At 39.5% G+C, this 17,824-nt stretch overlaps 1 protein-coding gene across 1 annotated transcript in view; it reads right to left on the reverse strand.

Annotated features, from left to right (window-relative positions):
- Nucleotides 1-8,659: 8,659 nt before the first annotated feature.
- Nucleotides 8,660-17,824, reverse strand: part of FASTKD2 (FAST kinase domains 2) — a gene marked incomplete at its 3' end in the record, with an annotated part of 11,448 nt that continues 2,283 nt past the window's right edge. The window contains exons 3-11 of the mRNA XM_009871850.1: nucleotides 17,447-17,555; nucleotides 15,784-15,907; nucleotides 13,483-13,622; nucleotides 13,041-13,213; nucleotides 12,484-12,644; nucleotides 11,247-11,468; nucleotides 10,240-10,324; nucleotides 9,090-9,204; nucleotides 8,660-8,734 (exon numbers count right to left, since the gene is read on the reverse strand). Of these exons, the coding sequence (XP_009870152.1) occupies nucleotides 8,660-8,734; nucleotides 9,090-9,204; nucleotides 10,240-10,324; nucleotides 11,247-11,468; nucleotides 12,484-12,644; nucleotides 13,041-13,213; nucleotides 13,483-13,622; nucleotides 15,784-15,907; nucleotides 17,447-17,555 (1,204 nt within the window). The remainder of the gene's footprint in view (nucleotides 8,735-9,089; nucleotides 9,205-10,239; nucleotides 10,325-11,246; nucleotides 11,469-12,483; nucleotides 12,645-13,040; nucleotides 13,214-13,482; nucleotides 13,623-15,783; nucleotides 15,908-17,446; nucleotides 17,556-17,824) is intronic.

Genomic DNA, 17,824 nt, shown 5'->3' on the forward strand with positions numbered 1-17,824 from the left:
ATTAGCTCCAGAAACAACCCTAGCATGAGTGGGAATATGCTGCAAACTATGCTGACTGACAAAAATTCTCTTCTATAGTCATCTTGCTGAGTTTTTCTCTCTCTCTCTTTCTCTGAGATTACACAGAAAACACCTCATTAACCTTACATTTGGGGTTTTTTAATAAAGTTAAACCAGAAAGAATTCCAGCCAACATACATAGATTAGAATGGCATTGCTAGCAAACCTCAAAATTAGTTCCATTAAGCCAACCTTAAATGTCTGCAGATCATCAAATGACATAGGCTACTTAAGCTTTAGCTTAGCAGAACTAATTTGACAATTGGTAGGCGATCTAGTCATTTCAGGAGATACACTTCTGCAGAAAGGTTTGTCCATAGTTTTTACAGCCTTTATACACATGCATACTCACATAATTTGAGCCAAAATTGGAAATATCAGTGTGTCATGTCAGTGTGGGAAATAACACCTGCCTGTTCTCCACCAGTCCCAAGATGAAGTTTTTAGACAGGTTTGTTACCAGTGAGGAGTTTCAAGTACCTGTTCGGGAAGCAGTTTCTTATTGAAGCAGGCTTCTGAAGCAGGCCGTCAGAATCTGTAGTGGTTTAAACAGGCTGGCAGAGCAGCTTTGTCAGACATTGTTTTCTTTAACCGGGAAAGGAGAATGTTATTAGTGAATTGTCTTTCTTTAGTAACAGCTGGCGTGGATGGTTATTCTTCCTTCATCCTTTAGACAGCAAAATGTCACTGCTAAGGAACCTTGAGCTGGTCCTTTAACATACAATCTGAATTTGAGATGATATTTACCACCTGTTACTAAAAGGTAACAAACACTATTGATTCAGTTCTAGGAGTTAAGGGTGATTGCCTTTACAAGGAGTTGTGCACAGAATCTTACAGTCCTTCTGTAAACACAATTCCTGTGGGAAGTTTGCCTGCATAAGGATTGTGCAATTTAACTTTAAAAAAATTACTAGCAGTATGTTTCAGGTGCAATGGTAAATTGGTGAACCCAAAGCCCACTCATACAAGCTGGCTACAAAATATTGCCCTTGTAGTTTGATCAAAGGAAAGGTTCAATTTGCTGACAGTTTTTTGTGTGCCTGAATCCGTTGTTAGAAAGACTAGTTAGATTTTCTCACTCACCTTCACCAGTCCTGAAAACTTTCCCTCATAAGAATACCTTCTGATCACATGATTAGAACTTAAGATTTCAAAGGTATTGCTCTGGGGGAAAAGGATTTTCAGAAGTGTTTGATCCTATATTGGTGTTCTGAGTGGGCAAAGATTAGGCAAGTATCCTTGATTTTGTGAAGAAACAAAACTTCTGGTAAACTTTTAGCTGTCAAAGCAGTATGTCGCTTGTTTTAATTAGGTATTTTTAAAGAAGATATCATATAACATTAAAAGGCTATCTTGTATTCTTAAAATAATTCCTTTTGTGAGTAAATAAACTATCATTACATTATTCCTACCAGCAAGACTGTAAAGCATGGCAGATAAGTATTATTGCGTAATGGTTAAAAAAGAAGCTTACTGCACGATATTCTAGAATAACCAACATTTTTTATGAGTTCCGTTGCAAGCACTAAATATGATTAGATGTGAATATGCTTGCATACACTTTCTTAGATCTAAATGATATACACTATATTCTCTTTTACTTAAGCTATCAGCTTTTCCTGTTATAAAATATATTCATATTAACCTTTGGCCTCCGTTCTATCAACAATGACACATGTACTTGGCACTCTGTTTAATAATAGCACCACTGAGCATAATGCTGAGCAGTAATGTTTGCATGCATGCACTTACGTATGTACATCCATGCAAGGTAAGGAATAGTCCAAACCCCTCAACCAGCATGAGGATCTGTTAAAAATGGTTATGATGTCCCTTTCAGTGGTTATTACTCATCTCATTAATAATTTCATTAATAATCTCAGTGATTATTAACAAAACCGAGAGTACCTGATGAAAGATCTCAAAGTGAATCTTGTCTGAGCCAAACAAGTCCATTCTGTGTAACATTGTAGAATTTCAGGTGTATCTTTACAAATAAGCCTTAAGGAATTTATAAGCTGGGTTGGAAGTGTGCTGTGTATGTATGGGTGTGACATGCAGTAGAAACAACTTGTATTTTGGTGTCTGATTTGACAAAAACCAACACCATAGCTGCTAATAGTATCTGGGGAAGGAACTGAGTAGCAGAGCTTTGAAGTGCCTGTTGTGACAGGGCTGAGTAGGTTTGCAGTAAGGCTATTGACATGGCTTGCACTGGTCTCAACTTTCGGGGTTCTTCAGTGAAGGAAGCCATTTCTTTTACAAATAGCTAAGACTTTCTCCACTCTCATGGCTGAATGGTTACAAGTCTTTGTACAAGGAGGTGATCTGAAACATCAGCCAGCTCTGCCTGGAAGAACTTACAAGTCCAAGCAACCTGACGTGGGGCCATCTCCGTTATACAGATAGGGAATGCAGACACCTGATTGTGCTGGGACTGGTCTCTGCTACCAAGCAGGGCATTCCTTTGAGTAATGGCACTACTGAGCTGGGTGTGAATGCCAGGACCCTGCGTGCACCACAGGGACCTCCTGAGTAACATACCAACAAGCAGACAGGTAAGTGGTGACAAGCAGGGAGGTGCATTCAGGTTCTCCATCTCTCTGTCTAATGCTTTAGTGTCAGATCCTCTTATCCTCTGTTCAGAGAGAGTGGGTTTGATACTTCCATTCTTGGTTTTTTCCCCCTTCAGACAATGAGTTATTAGATTTAGCAAACGAACATCAAACCTACCAACAACAGTCGAAAGTTCAGAAAGTTCTCTTTTTATTCTGTAGCAGCAAAAATCAAACCAACCTTCATCCTCCTCAGTATTACCTCTTGGGGGGAATACTGCCTACTGAGAAGGAAGTCTCGTTGATATCTGTGAACAATTCACCATTTAGTACTGTTCCTTGTGCATAAGAGTAAATCTCCAAACCCACATGCACACACATACTTATTGCCTGCCTAAATTTTCAGATGTCCATAGTTTTCCTTACATTTATACAGAAATGACCCAGAATGAAGATTCATTTAGAAGATGATGTGTCCCTGGGACAAATTGTTCATTGGCAAAATGGAGCGTATTCTAAAAGAACAGGGAAAAATGCATCAATACTCTTTACTCTCCTCTTGCCTCATACACCGCGGTGTATAAGGAGTTTAGGTTGCCTTCGTATTTTCCAGAGAGTTCCCTGTGTCAAGGAATTGCTCTGCTAAAGTTGATAACTGACTGCTGAGCCAGCACAATGGTCAAGTAACAACATGGTATTCGTCTTCAATATGTGTATTTTAAAAGATTAAGTAGTCTTTTATTGTGTGACTGACATTTCAAATGTGAGCTCCATGCTTGGTCTCTCCTCCCTCCCTAGCTGTTGTGTGCAATAACATCTTAACATAGAAATATATAATCTCCACAACAAGCCACTGTATATTTCTTGAATTTTGTCTCATCTGTGTCAGTACCCATCAAGACTTCAGTGACAATTCTCACAGCTTACACCAACATTTGTGCAGTCAGAGTCCAGTTCACCAGCTGCTCCCTACCACAGGAGAAAACTGGACTCATGTAACCGTTGAAGTTTCCTCCTCTGAAGCTGTGGAGTCACCACCTCAGCCGGTGTACATTGCTGTAGCACCCTGACTTTAATTTAAACCAGCTGATGAGCCGCTCTCCCTTTCCCCATGCTCCCCACATGCTTCCCCACCTTTCTAAAGGGTGGTCGAGTACAGATGACATCTTACATGCAGCAAAATCTGTACTGTGAAAATCAAACAGGCAAAAGCAGAAAATTTAATGAGTGCCTTTTGTGGATTGAACTGATAAGAATACACTGTGGCACATACACAAGAATGACAAAGAGTTTTCAGTAAATTGCCTCTGTTTGGAGGCATGGATAGAGTCCTTTTTAGCAGTGAAAAGTGAAAAGAAATTCTCCTGTTTATAAAAATTTGCATCTTGCTACATAAAGCAAGAGCATAGCTGGGTTTTGATGGGTGCCATGGCAACAATATTACTAGAGTATAGCATAGGAGCATTTCTGGAGAGAGGAAACAAGATGAAACAAAAAGCTGATTATCTGTAGACAGGAGGACTTTCGCTATAGACCCAAAGGCAGGTTGTTCTTGTTTCTAGGTGGCTATTTACAGGTGCCACCACATCCATACTTTCATTTTATATTGTGGTCATCCAGAAATAATGAAAAACAAACCAAAAAAACTGCTACAGCAAGAAGGACAGATCTTAGACATAGTTCAGAGTCCCGTTATATTTGCATCACTTAAGAGAAGAACAATGCAGAACTACTAAAACCACTACAGTTACTAGCAAAAGATTACATTTTCAGTAAATCCTATGCTTAAGCCGCGTAATTGGTTTTAAGGTATGTAGAGAACAGCTGATAACTGTGGCTCTGCTTTTGTTCTGAAATAACTGTTTTCAGCACATTTCACCTAGAAGTGAATGCTGCACCTTTTCTGAGTTTACGAAACACCTGCAATTCTTTTAAATTCAGATGTTCTAGTGTTGGTAGAGAGGTATTTAACTGGAACCTCATTCATACAAGCTTATGTGCTCTGAGACTTGTGCACAAAGAGAATAACTTAACATTAACAAATGACAATGCAAACTAATACCTACTGCAATGGCCAGGGGGAAAAAAAGGTCATTAAAGGGAAGTCATAGTATTTTCTTCTATTTAGCAGTTGACAAGAGCCACAACTTCAGGTCTCTGTGTTCAAAGCATTATTCAACCTCTTGCCTATGCAGAAACAGTTGCACTGTCTGAGAAACAGTCATTCTCTAATTCTAAGCTTCAGTTTATTTAGATTCTGAGTTCTTAACAAAAATCGAACTCTTGCAATGTATTTTCAGTCTGTCTTTCCCTGTCACTTTCGAACATCACAATTTGAGAGCAAGGTGGAAGTTTTGAAGAGAGTTCCTGGATGTTTCTTGTGAGTGAGTGACTGGAATATTTCATAACCTGAGAAGGCTGGAGTTAGCACTCAAACCTGGTTTTAGACATGGCCAAATCTAAGCAGGGAGAGAATTACAGGTCATCAGGATCGGCAAATTCAGCTGCTTATGGAAACAATTTGGTTTTCCACTCACTATTCTCATTCTGCATTACTTCACAAACTTTGTTTCATCTTTGCTCATATGGCACTAGTTTATTTTCTGTTCACACAAGAGCCTTCTTGACCCTTGCAGCCCACATCTCCTGCCTTCCTGTTTCTTGCTCTCATTTTAGATCTGTTCACACATCCTGCAATGCTTAACATCATCCCTGGGACAGTGAAGTTTGCTGTCTAACTTTGTAAATCCTTCTCACAATGTTTTCTTATCGATTGTGTAATACATGACAATGATCTGAGCTTGTCACCCTTCAGATGACCCGGAGAAGCCAAAGGATGCACAGTATATGCATTATTCACAAGGACAAGTTTACCAGATAAGACAGCTTTATCATGGCATTTTACTATTTTGAAATAAGATAAGATTTATGAATCAAAAAAATGTCTAACAGCAGGCAGCCTGTGAAAAACAAGAATCATAAAATGCAGTATCTGTTTCTTTGAGATTAGCAGGACGAATACTTAGGTCCAGTATTTCATAGCTCAGAATGAAGGAAAAAATTGTACGGATCTACTTTTCAGATTTCTTTGTGGCTCAGGAATAAAATGCTGCCTTTGTACAAGAATGTGGTCAGATGTACGGTTGCTCTGTGCAGCTGAGTTCACTGTCTTTAAGCCATAGCTACATAATTACTCTAAGCTTTTTTACTTGCTTTATCTTCTTTAACAAGCCTTCAGTTTACTGAAGATTCTCCCTTCCCTCAGCAATTTAGTTTACTTAATAAATTACCTATTTTCACTTTACATGGGGTTGATAACCTTGGCCTTGCTACAGATTGCATACACCCTTGAAATACCTTTAGGGAGTTGAACACCAGAGCGAATGTCTGCGTTCCATCCATTAATGAGATACACCCTGAGTGTATGAAATAAAGCCATATTCAGCCTCCTGGTTCCTCACTTCTTGATCAGAAAAGATTTCCAGCCACTGCACCTACAAAGTGTTCCAAGTGTGAGTAAAGGTTAGAAATGCATGTTCCTGAGCCTGCAGGCAAACTGTGAAAATGGTAGAGAAAGGTGCAGCTGGCATCTCCTGTTAGCCTTATTGGCAGGTCAGCTAGAAACATGTTTAGTGTCTGTTTTGCTTAAAAAAAAGGGATTTTGCACCTTTCACACTGAGCAATCCATGCAGTGACAAAACTCACGATTACAAGAGCATAATAATTGTTGTTGCTCTTCATTTTGCGTCTCCCACTAATTTTAATAAGCATGGTTTGGGAGAGAGGGGAAAATTGTGTTCTAAGTACAGATTGTAATGCACAAAACAGGAGATTTGATCTCCCTTACTACACGAATTGGACACCTGAGAAACATGGATTTATTTCAGATATTGCGGCAGAGTAGCTTTTTAACAGATGTAAAGATTCAAGAAATTCACAGTTCTGAAGTCTCTCTGGCAGCAGCTACATACTCCTTGGAACAATGAATCAGTGCAGGTGACATAGTAATGGCTTAAATTACTGAGACTGCATAAAGCAAGATATTTTAATAAGCAAGGTGATCATTATGGCAGACTACTACAGCTCCATACTGCTTGTGTAAGTTTCCACCTACTCATAATGTGATCGAAAAAAAGAAAATATGGTGATCAGCTAATCTAATGTAACATGCTATGCTGTTTTGTGCCCACAGGTGCCTAATTCTCTCCAGGCTGCTGGCACCCAAGAGGACAGTATAGCTCTCTGCCTGGTGCTTTGTCCCTGAGCAGATGGGAGCTGCGGACCTGTTACTTAGGACCCGACTGAAAAGCTCGAAGCAGAGGAAGCAGTTTCCCAGCTCAGGCAAGAGCCACAGCTGAAGCTGCATTAGCTTGGCCTGCAGGGCTTCAGCTTTGAACAGCACCAACACTTTGCTCTGACAGAGCTCTGAGCACCACCTGACTCTCCAGCACAGAATATTTCAGACCTCCTCGAGCACAGGCTGGACCATAAGCCAGTGGGCCAGCTCAGAATACCCGAATGGCTCTGACCAGTCCACTTCTACAGATGGATCTGTATGGATCATGCTTTCTTAAAGTAGCAGGTCCAAAAAGGGGGTACAACAAACATCAAGTCAAGCAGATGAACTCTGCTCAGTCATTAAGTTTTACAATTGCACGTGCTGCATTTCAGACGCTGAAATGCTGAACAGCTCACTCGGCTTTTTATGCCAGGCTGCTGTTACAACGCTTCTTTGGCTGCAGTTTCCGTAATAAATGTGCACCATATTCTGACTACGTGTTCTGCAACAATTTGGACAGTGAATGCTTTTTTTAAGCACGTTGTTTCTTTTCACCTTATCACTGTAATACCTTTTTTATCTCATCACTGTAACACCTTAACCATGTGGCCACGCTACTCCAGAAAGACAAAGAACGTGGTGCTCGTAGCTTCTCAAATGAGGCAAGGGCACCACCGTTAGGTAGCACACCCTCACTGGAGGAAGCATGAGGAAGCATTGCTGCTTCCCTTCCTGCCGATAGGGCTGTGGCTACAGTACAGAAAATTTGTGGCTGAAGATCTGATTACACCACAGAAACCAGCGAGCTGTTGTTGGCAAATATATTTTGAGCATTCCAATGTTCTTAGTAAGTACTTCAGCAACTCCAGCGTAAATAGATTTTACCAGTAAATGTTACCAAGAACGGAAAAGATGTACCAGTTCTCCCCACTCCTTCAGCTCAAAGGCCCCAAACTGCTTTGAACTTCTGAGGACTTTGCCAACATAATCAATTCCACCACTGTGTAAGAGGCCGGTGGAGATGCGTAAGAGTATGTAATGAACAAATCTGAGTATTCCAATGCCACTAAATAGTTGTGCAGACACTAATATCAGAAGCAGAGAGCAAGACTGAGTTTATGAAGACATGCTACACCCGGTTTTGTAGTGAGAAGTCCCAAAACCTATTACAGCAGCAGTGAAGCAAAAGCTTCAAAAGAAGCAGCACACAGCTAACACCCATCACCGGCCTGAACTTCTGGAAGCTAGGTGAGATCGATTTCTTTAGAAACTTTACATAACTTTGATTTTAAATACAGCCCTTAGGCTGAGTTATTTACTGCTTTACCATCTATAGTTCTGCATAAAGAACTACGGTGGGGGCGGGATGTTGGGCGGAATCCTTCTAGTGCTATTTGTAGACCACGTTCCCACAGCACTTGCAACAGTCGCTTTCTTTCCCTGACTCAGCTCAAGGTAAGAGAGAAAGTCAATTTGGGGCATGGGGGAGGGGAAGACATTTCAACAGCAATAGATGTCAGGATGCTTTTTGGATTAAGTAGTTCCTTCCACTAAAATAAACCCACTCCCACAAAAGAAAACCCCCACTACCAGCAGATATTGTTCATTTTACAAACTCTTCTCAATTTGTAATACTTTGGAGTAGGCAGTTGTGTAAAACCTCCTATTAATTACAGAGGAAAAACACACCAGGAGACCCAAAATTGTTGGTTTATTTTAATGATTATTGTTGCACAGTCACTTCAGAAAAAGAGAAAGCATTTTCTGAATAAATTTTTCCTCTCAAAAACTGAACAGCATCTTCATTTGTCATTTCCTGAAACTTCTTGTTCTGGACCTGGAAGAAAGGAAAAGGAAAGGGCATGTTAATTCTATTGTCTTCAGCAAACTATGCTGTCCTGCAAACCAAGTGCTCTTGGTTTTTTAGGTACAAAGCAATCCAGTGGTGCTTTTTTTTCCCCCTTAACTATTGTATTATTTCACTGATAACGGTAAGTGGTAGCGTATCTATTAGAGCTCCTCTGTCCTTTCTCCTTAGCAATACCACCACTACCTTCTAAGTAGAGTTGATCGACAACTACCACCCGGAGAAGGCTCACCATTCCCTGCAAGGCCTCTTCTACCAAACAAACATACTCATCACTGTGCTGATAACAGGACTGAAACAGAGAGAATAACAGGGCTCTTCTTACCAGAATCACATCATAGCCCAGTTTATTAAGATGCCGCTTCTTCATTGCCAGCTTCCCTTGGGGATGCATTGTACCCATGCAGAAAGCAGACCGAGGAACAAAGAGAAAAGCCAATCTACAACCAAGAAGAGGGAAGACTCCATTGTACAAATGCAGAATAAGCATTTTTAAGACAGTGATTCAATGATGTCCTTTAACACTGTAGAATGTACATATATAGCTGTCTTTCTGGTAAGCAAAAATATCAGGACTGAACACATTTCATTATCCTTTTCTTTCTCCGGATTTTTTTAGACCTCCTCTTCTTCTGTGAGTTTCACACAAGTACCAGCATCTACCCAAATAACTACAGCAGAAACTCCACTTCTCCCGCAATGAGAAGGAAATAGATCATTCAAAGTTCTACATTATTTTGACAGCTTCTGCATTTACTTTGATCCTTTGCTAATATTCAGAAACAGTAACTTCCTGCCAAAAAACTGCTTTAAAACGTGACAAATGCTGAATGCCTTGGAAGCCTGACAGTGAGCTTCTGTTAAGAGAATTCACTAGTTGTTCTCTTCCCAAAAAGCAAGCTATACAAAATACAATGCTACGCAGTGATCCAGCACACAAATGTTAAGTGTTTCCCAATTCTACTTAAGTGTTAATTAAATGATATATATACTCTTTCAGTTACGGAGAGGCCATTCTTCTACATGAGATTGAATTAATCACCTAAAATGTGAATATAGCCGAATATTGCCGTAACATACCACTGAGACGCACATTTTACAGACTTAATACAATAACTGAACGTTTAATTTGACACACAAATAGTTGGAATTTTAAAACCATAACGTAGTGACTCTTTGGAAGGGATTTCAGTCATACTTCAGAACCTGCGTCCATTACAAGAGTGTCAGACTACTGTTATGTTTCATGCCTCTTTCTTTGAAGTGCTGTTTTAGACTCTGTTAGAAGAAGTTGGCGAGCTGGATGAGCTGTTGCTCTCAACTGGCATGACAATTTTTGTGTATTTCAATGAGCACAAATAACAAGATGGTCATCTATTTTGCTTCTGCAAATCAGGGAACCACAGAACTAACTAGATGGAATACACGGAAATAAAACTAGCCTGCTAGAAAAAATATGCAGTCAAAAAAGACACCTTTGAATACTTGAGTCAGCATGATCATCTGCTGCAGCTACTGGGAGAACTTTCTTTCTGTCTGAATCCATTGTGATTTCAAAATCTGAAAACAAAACAACAAAACATTTAACACTCATGTTCTCTTTGAACTTTAATTGTTCATTTAGTTTTCAGATGAGTAGCTCATTTGAAAAAGTTATCAGACACCATCACTGCTGTTTTTAACTGCTGTTCTCTAATAATTTACATATTACTGATGGCTTTTCCCTCCCTGCAACAAATATAAACAGATGTAGCTTGCACATCTCCAGAAAAAAAAAATATTGTGTTTGGAAACTAGAGATATAACTTTATGGGAGTGAAATCATACTTTAAACAAACTAGTCTTGATTGCAGTCTGTCATACCTACTCAGATTTTCCTGCTACCTGATTCATCGTTAGAAATATCTAGGAAGAAAATTACACATACTGAAAAATTGGTAAGCTGGGGGGCTGGTAAAAAAATAAGCAATATCAAAATATAAAAGAAATGAAATGTTATGAAATGATCACCTGTCAAAGAAGGTCGTATTCTATTTCAGAAATGAAAGTAGAATTCCCCCTGACGAAGCACACACACCTTAGCCAGAACTTCAGAGAAGAAACAAGTCAGAAAACAAAAGCCGACCGCTGTTTGGCTTTGTTTCTAATGTGATTTAGTGCAGACATCTCAGCTCTCTAAAACAGTTGGCCATATTGGATTTATGTACAATTAACATCTGCTCACTGATGCTTAATAAAATGTCCAAAGCAGTTTTGTAAGAAAGAGCAAGCATAAAGTTTTAGTAAATTGACTTAAATACTTCAGCAGAAGCATCCTAGAAAGCAGATTCACCAATCAAGGACACAATTTGTTAAAAGACTGTGTCTTCGAAGTGTTAACGCTTTTAAGCACTTGCACCCTATGCAAACTTATTACCACCTTATTACTTTGGAGATTATAAATCTATATTAAAAAGAATATGACAGTAACTTGGCTTCATACCAATATAGTATTTATATGGCAGCTGAACATTTTGCCGGAACATGTTCTCATCTCCCAGAAGTTCTATCAGCGCCTCCCGAGCCTTTCTGAGACTAAGAGATACTGATGAGGACAAATTCTCAGTCAGCACAAACGCAGGCTTTGTGAAGGAAGGGCTATCAAGTTCCATACACGCTTTCACAGAGTGAAGCATCATTTCACTTTGTTCTTTGTAAAGATCATCTGAAAAAGAACACACACAAAAAAATAACATCCAGCATATCAGCTCACAGAATTTTCCATTTTGTTATCATTTATAGTCTGTTCTGGCAGAGCGAATGAATCTCAATACAGGAATCAAAACCCAGGGTTTTTTTCACTGAATATTATGGAGTATCTTCAATATCTTGTTAAATACACACCATCAATTCTCTAATTATACAGTCTATGGCTGGGACATGGCCATTCATCCAGTCTTTTTCCTCTACTGTACACAGCTCTGTGCATGCTATCAGTTACTACAGAAGACCACAAAATGAGGCAACATGCATAAAAACCATAAAAACCAGACAACTAGAAGACTAATTATAAAACTAAGAAGGGATATCAGACTTGGCCATAATTTTGAAACTGTACTTTAAGAGTACTAAGCTGCACAAAATCTAAGCAGTTATAGCAGGCTCAACGAACAAGACACAAGTGTTTTAGTCTAAATTTCTATTTTGCTGAACTACTCTAACGTGGAAAACAAATTCTACTACAAGCCAGGGTTCTGGCTTCTACTTCTACTTCTACTTCTACTCCAGGGTTCTCATTATAACTCAGAGCAGTGAAAAAAAGCCTTCTTCCAGGTACTGAAGTTGGTTTACACAGGTTAAGACTTCTTGTGTTCTTAAAAATGCCTGAACATCTGTCAGGATGACAGGGCCTGAACATCTGACAGGACTCCTGGCTCTTACACATTTCTACCATTGCCACAAATCTCATTCACAACTCTCACATTCACCTCCCTCCATGTGCACATTTACTATTAAACTGTGGCCACCACAGGGCACAAGACAATAAGCCTGATGCGCTAGAACAGACGCAGATCACTTAGGTCACCATCACTACGTAAGGTTTGTATTGAGAACTTCAAATGTTGTATTAATCAGGTTTGCATTCTGTAATTTCTAAACTTTTAACACAATTACAACTAATAACTTATGGAGGCAGATTATCCTTTTTAAAATAAGAATACGACAAAGTAAGGCCTGACCTGACAGAAGTTCATCCTTGCTGTCCTTTTGCAGCAGCTCCTCAAGTGCACGATGCGGGAGATAGCCTAACATGCAAAGCGAATACACTGCCTTCAGCAGTTCCGTGTCAGAAATCTGAGTGAGGTACTTACTCAAGCAGTTATCAAGAGTCTCAAAAAACCTTTTTCAAAAGAAGAAAGCAGAAGAAAAGTATCTAAATACACATACAAGGCTACATAAAATGCAGATTTCAAGCAAAAATACAAATTAAGAGATCTTTATTATCTTGTATAATCATATGTCGTATAATCTAGCATTAACTTTTGATTCTCCTTTGAAGGTGCAGCTATCTATCAACAGATTTCGTATCCTGCTCAGTCTAGAACCAAGGTCTCCCTTTTCAACAGAGAAAAATTCCTATATAGAAAACAGGCAAAAATACACACCAAATTTACCTTACCGATTAAAAAAAAGATTATGAACTCTTTCAAAACTTAAATCAAATACCAGTAGCCATACATTACTCTGTAATGACTACTACATAATGTATCATCAGGCACTCTTAATGAAAACCTACAGATCCTTTTGGTCTTTGGGAACATAGTTGAGTCGTGAATATACTCGAAGAACAATCAAAAGGTTTTTCAAGTTGAGGAATTCAGCATCTTCTGTCACCTTCTCAGCAAAAATGCCCATCAGCTCACCAGGATGAAAGCCAAGTGTCTCGAAGGCAGAAAGAAAACGAATAATCTAGAAGAAAAGATAGTTTTATAAGGTCAAGAAAGCCAGTGAATCCTACCTTTTGATTTCATAAAAGGCACTTCTAATGAAAGCAAATTTTTCAAACCGTAACACCCCTTTTATTTCTTAGTTCTTATTCATCAAGAAAAACATTTTAAAAATTTAACTATATCAACTTCATCAGATTGGTATTCCTAAAAAACCTGTTCTCCAAAGTAAGATGGAAAGCACAAGATATTCTGCTAGTACCACTAGAAATTATTTGCTTTCAAACTCACCTGTCTTTCATCCCAGAGGCAGGCAGTAGAATTAATATAGTCTGCTAGCACTGAAAACAGTTTTACATTACGATACTGGAGACTGTGACAAGCTTCCAGAATGAGAATTAGCTGCCGAAATGGAGCACCATGGATGTTCTCTGTAACAGAAGAGGAAAAAAGGACAAATGATACAAAGCAACGGGAGCTGTACGTTGGAGACATTGTGGAAACGGTTAGGCTAAGGGATGGAGGAGGGAAAAATCACATAAGGAACTAGCTAGGCAAAGTCACCTGAGCTAAGACACATGAAGAAACTGAGAGGCAGAAAAATCCAAACTGAGTCAGGATCAAGCTAGAAGGAAGGAATCAGCAAAAGGGGACAAATTAACAAAAGAAGCAAGAAGATATCTTCTGTTCCAGGATTCTCAATTTGCACCATCTCCCTGCACTCAGCACCGTCAGAAACCTTCGGGCTAACCTCTTTAGTACTGATTGAGCCTTTGGGATGCCTGCTTCAACATGTCAACTATAGGAGTAACAAAGAGGTGAATCTAAGCTGCTGATTAATCAGGTATTAGCATGTGATGAAATATAGATTTTTTTCCCATTTGGTTTTACAGAACAGCAAGAAACCACAAATATGAATCTATGTGCAAAAAGCAGTAAAGCAGACAAACTGCAAAACACGGAACCATAATGTAACCCCCTGGCCTATGAGTGTGATGACCCAGACTGAGGGCCAGATGACAACAGATGCCTGCACAGGACTGCTGCTTCATTTGCCATGCAAGAAGGATCTACTCCTGATATGCAAAAGATTAAGTACCAACTACCAATGCGCTCTCCTGAACATCCTGCTTTGTTTCCTGCAATGAGGGGCATACAGTTCACAAAAGAGAGTGGCTAAAAGAGAAAAGAGCATAAATACAGTAGTAGGATGAGCACCCATCAAAACTAGGTTTTATCTTCTCCTCTGCCAGGGGATTCAAGAGGATAGCAGGCAAATAACTGAATTTTAACTGCTCTGAGTTGGGCTCAGTGATCTCCCAGGCTCAGCATAAAACACTGTTACCTCATTTCTTGAAGTACCAAGTGCTGACAACTGTGACCGAAGCCAATGAGAGCTGTACACCAAATAAAGTGATTCGTAATGCCACATACTCTTAAAGAAAACAGTCTAATGGAACCTCACATTACTGGACACTTTGACCCTAATCTCTCCTTACTGGGTCACCCCCTTGCTGATGCAAAAATTAACTCAGTAAGTACCTTAGAAGTACAATGTGATTACAGTTCTAGTCAAGTCTCAGCTATGGGAGAGTGGGCTATCTCGAGCGCCAGCAACCTGGAAAACCTGCTGAAGAATTCCTTTGCTCCATGGGCCCCAAAGCATGTATCTCCCTCCTCTTCTTATTCCATCTCCAGCCTCTGATGGGGGCTGTTTCCATCCAGAAATTAATTCCGCTATCCCCAGAGCATCACAGTGTGCAGCATGTAAGTCTTGAGAACATGCACTAAAAAAATGTAGAAAAAAGTACTGGGCAGCTGCTCACTCTGTGTGTGTATGTTACCTAGCCTGTGTGCTGAGTGTGGCAGAAGTCCTACGGCAGAAGCCAGTATGTGTAAGAAACACAGTGTCCCAACACATATGAACAATCAGGACAAATACAGGCTATCCAAGCGGCCCAAACACTCCTGGTTCATTTATGTTAAAAATGCTGGTTTGCTATCTTAATGTTTTTTTAAACACAAACTCATATGTACTTTAAATGTGAATCAATACATACTGACCATATATACCTAAGCAATGTATTGTAAAGGTATGGAGAGAGGTGAAAGCAATAGCTTTCTTTTTTTTTTTCTGGGCTGTAGCATGAGGTCAGTTACTAAGCAGCATTCAAAATTTAAATCCAGTTAATTAGGGAAACACTATGTTCCATTTAATTTATCAACTAATCACACTAAGCCACCAATCCATCCTGTGAGATGTTCACTTCCAACTCATATTTGTTTTTAAAAGTTTATCTGAAATCTATTTTTTTGTGCTGGAATTAAATTATTTTTCCTAAATTCTGCATACAGAAAAATGCAAAGAAAAATATACAATTCAGGTAAATGTTAAGAAGGGCAGATGTAAAGAGTTCTTTGCTTTGTTACTGATCAGTAATTTCCTGTCTTGCTGCTTGTCAATGGCTCCACATTACTATAATATCCTGTAAAACAAAGGTGTTTTAAAGTAAATCAGAAAAGAAAGATGCGACAATAGTTAGGAAGAATTTAGTATAAGGAAGGGAAAATTAATAACCATTTTATTCTTACCCTGGATCTTTTTACTGCAGGCATTCAGGATTGGGATGGAACAATAATTCATTGCAACAAGAGCCAAAACCACACGCAGAGCGTTCGGGAAAGTCAGGTGGTCTATCTCTTTCAAAACTGCCACCTAAATAGAATTAGAGTTTATTAAATCCTTCCTTCTTCAGGAATATTATCAATGCTTTATGGTGAATGTATTTTCACTGAAACCCTCTCAAAATTCTTAGCTGGTTCAGAGTTATGTAAAAGAAAAAACAACAAACAGCAAAACCATAAGCTACTCTCCATTAGAGCAGATCGAGTGTTCTAGAGCTGTCACTATGCAAGTTCCCAGCAGTTTGCCTTTCTGCACCTCTTTCACAGAACGAAATCTCAGTATAGCTCATTCCAAATACTGTGAACATATATCTTCTACCAACTCTTTCAAAAAGTAGCAGAAATGTAACTGGCACAGTTGACTTGTTTAATAGTACTCTAATTACTGTTTTGGATGCACATGAAAGCTCTAAGCCTTCGAAGTGATCCAACAGGACACCACGCAGCGTACCTTTAATACAAACACCCAGCTACAAATGTGGACTGAGGCACAGCAGGTCAGCTCTGGTGCCACAAAAGAGATTTCATTTATCAAAGCAGTAATTAGATTGATGTAAATGACAGTAAAAACGTGACTACAAAGTACAATGACTATTAAAATACAATATTTACACTGCACGGTTATCAAAGTTTAAATACAAATGTGTCTATTATAGAGATTATACAGTATTAAAAACAGCACACCAGATGCTCAGAGAATTACAGGCTCCCTTCAGTTAACAAGTGAAAACGTTACTTTCCTCTCAGTTCTGTATTCCACTACATTTTCAGCCAGTTTCTCACCATCTCGTAAAAAGTGGTACCTTGTCCAAGATTCTAACACATTGCACAAGCCCCCTGCTTTGCCCCACTCTTGCCCAGTTTCCCATCAGTGCTATCTTCCCTCACTTTGTTGTGAATGCTATTACAAACTCTGACCTCAGAGCCCTTCAGCTATGTGACGAAGACACCAACACGCCCTGTCTGAAAGGTTTCAAAAAGTGTCTTTAAATCAGGCGATGAAACCCAGTACGTCCTGCCATAAATCCTAAAGCCTGCTCGCAACCACTGTATTTCCCATGGATCTTTCAGATACACAGAAAGACAAGGCCATGAGCTAAGTGAGCCCTCCTGGCATCTCAGTCCCATGGGTCCTCTAGCCCTGTACCACTGTTGGACCCAGCCCCACCACACAAGGTCTTCTTTCTGTCTTTCTGTCGCTTTCTGTCTTCTCGTCTTCTAGCCACAAGCTGGGCAAGGGAATCAGGGAACGGCCTGTGAGTGCTTCAGTGAAATACCTTGTGGCCAATTCAAGCAAGAGGTGAAGGCACTGCTATTTTACTGCCTCAATTTCTTTTCTACCATATCCATTGCTTTCTGCTCCCTTTCATGGTGGGATGCTCCCTGCCTCCAAATTTACGTTCTGGACTTATGGACTTTATAGCTGGACTACGACTCGTACAGCAAATGCAGTTAACATTTCTATTATATTTTCTCTCTAAGTGTCTGTAAAGAACCATATAGACAATTTCTCAAAACTGCAAGACCACAGGCTTTGTGGAAGTAAAAACGTGTCCCCAACTAAATTTACCTCTAATTTCTTTTTCAGGAAGACTGGAGCATCTTTTCCCAGGTATTTCATCAGGTTTTGCAGTATAAAGATGTCTCTGATGCTTGGAACACGTTGCTCCACCAGTAATCTGATGAAGAAATAAATACAAAGTCTTGAGCGAGAGAGAGTAACTGTTTAACAGAGCTCTCCTCATTTCAGCAGAAACAGGTAGATAACCCCATTCTTCCTGACCGATGCAGTCCCAAGTTAAAGCTGTAATTCCCTGCTCCTCTCCCACCTCCTTTTTTGCAAGGCTGGCACGACTCTACATGATGTAGCTGCAGCACTGATATTTTGCACATGGAAATAATTATATATGCTTTCTTGATGTTATCCTGATAGATAAGTGTTCCTGCT

The sequence above is a fragment of the Apaloderma vittatum genome, unplaced genomic scaffold, assembly GCF_000703405.1.
Source record: "Apaloderma vittatum isolate BGI_N311 unplaced genomic scaffold, ASM70340v1 scaffold9750, whole genome shotgun sequence".
Lineage (NCBI taxonomy): Eukaryota > Metazoa > Chordata > Aves > Trogoniformes > Trogonidae > Apaloderma > Apaloderma vittatum.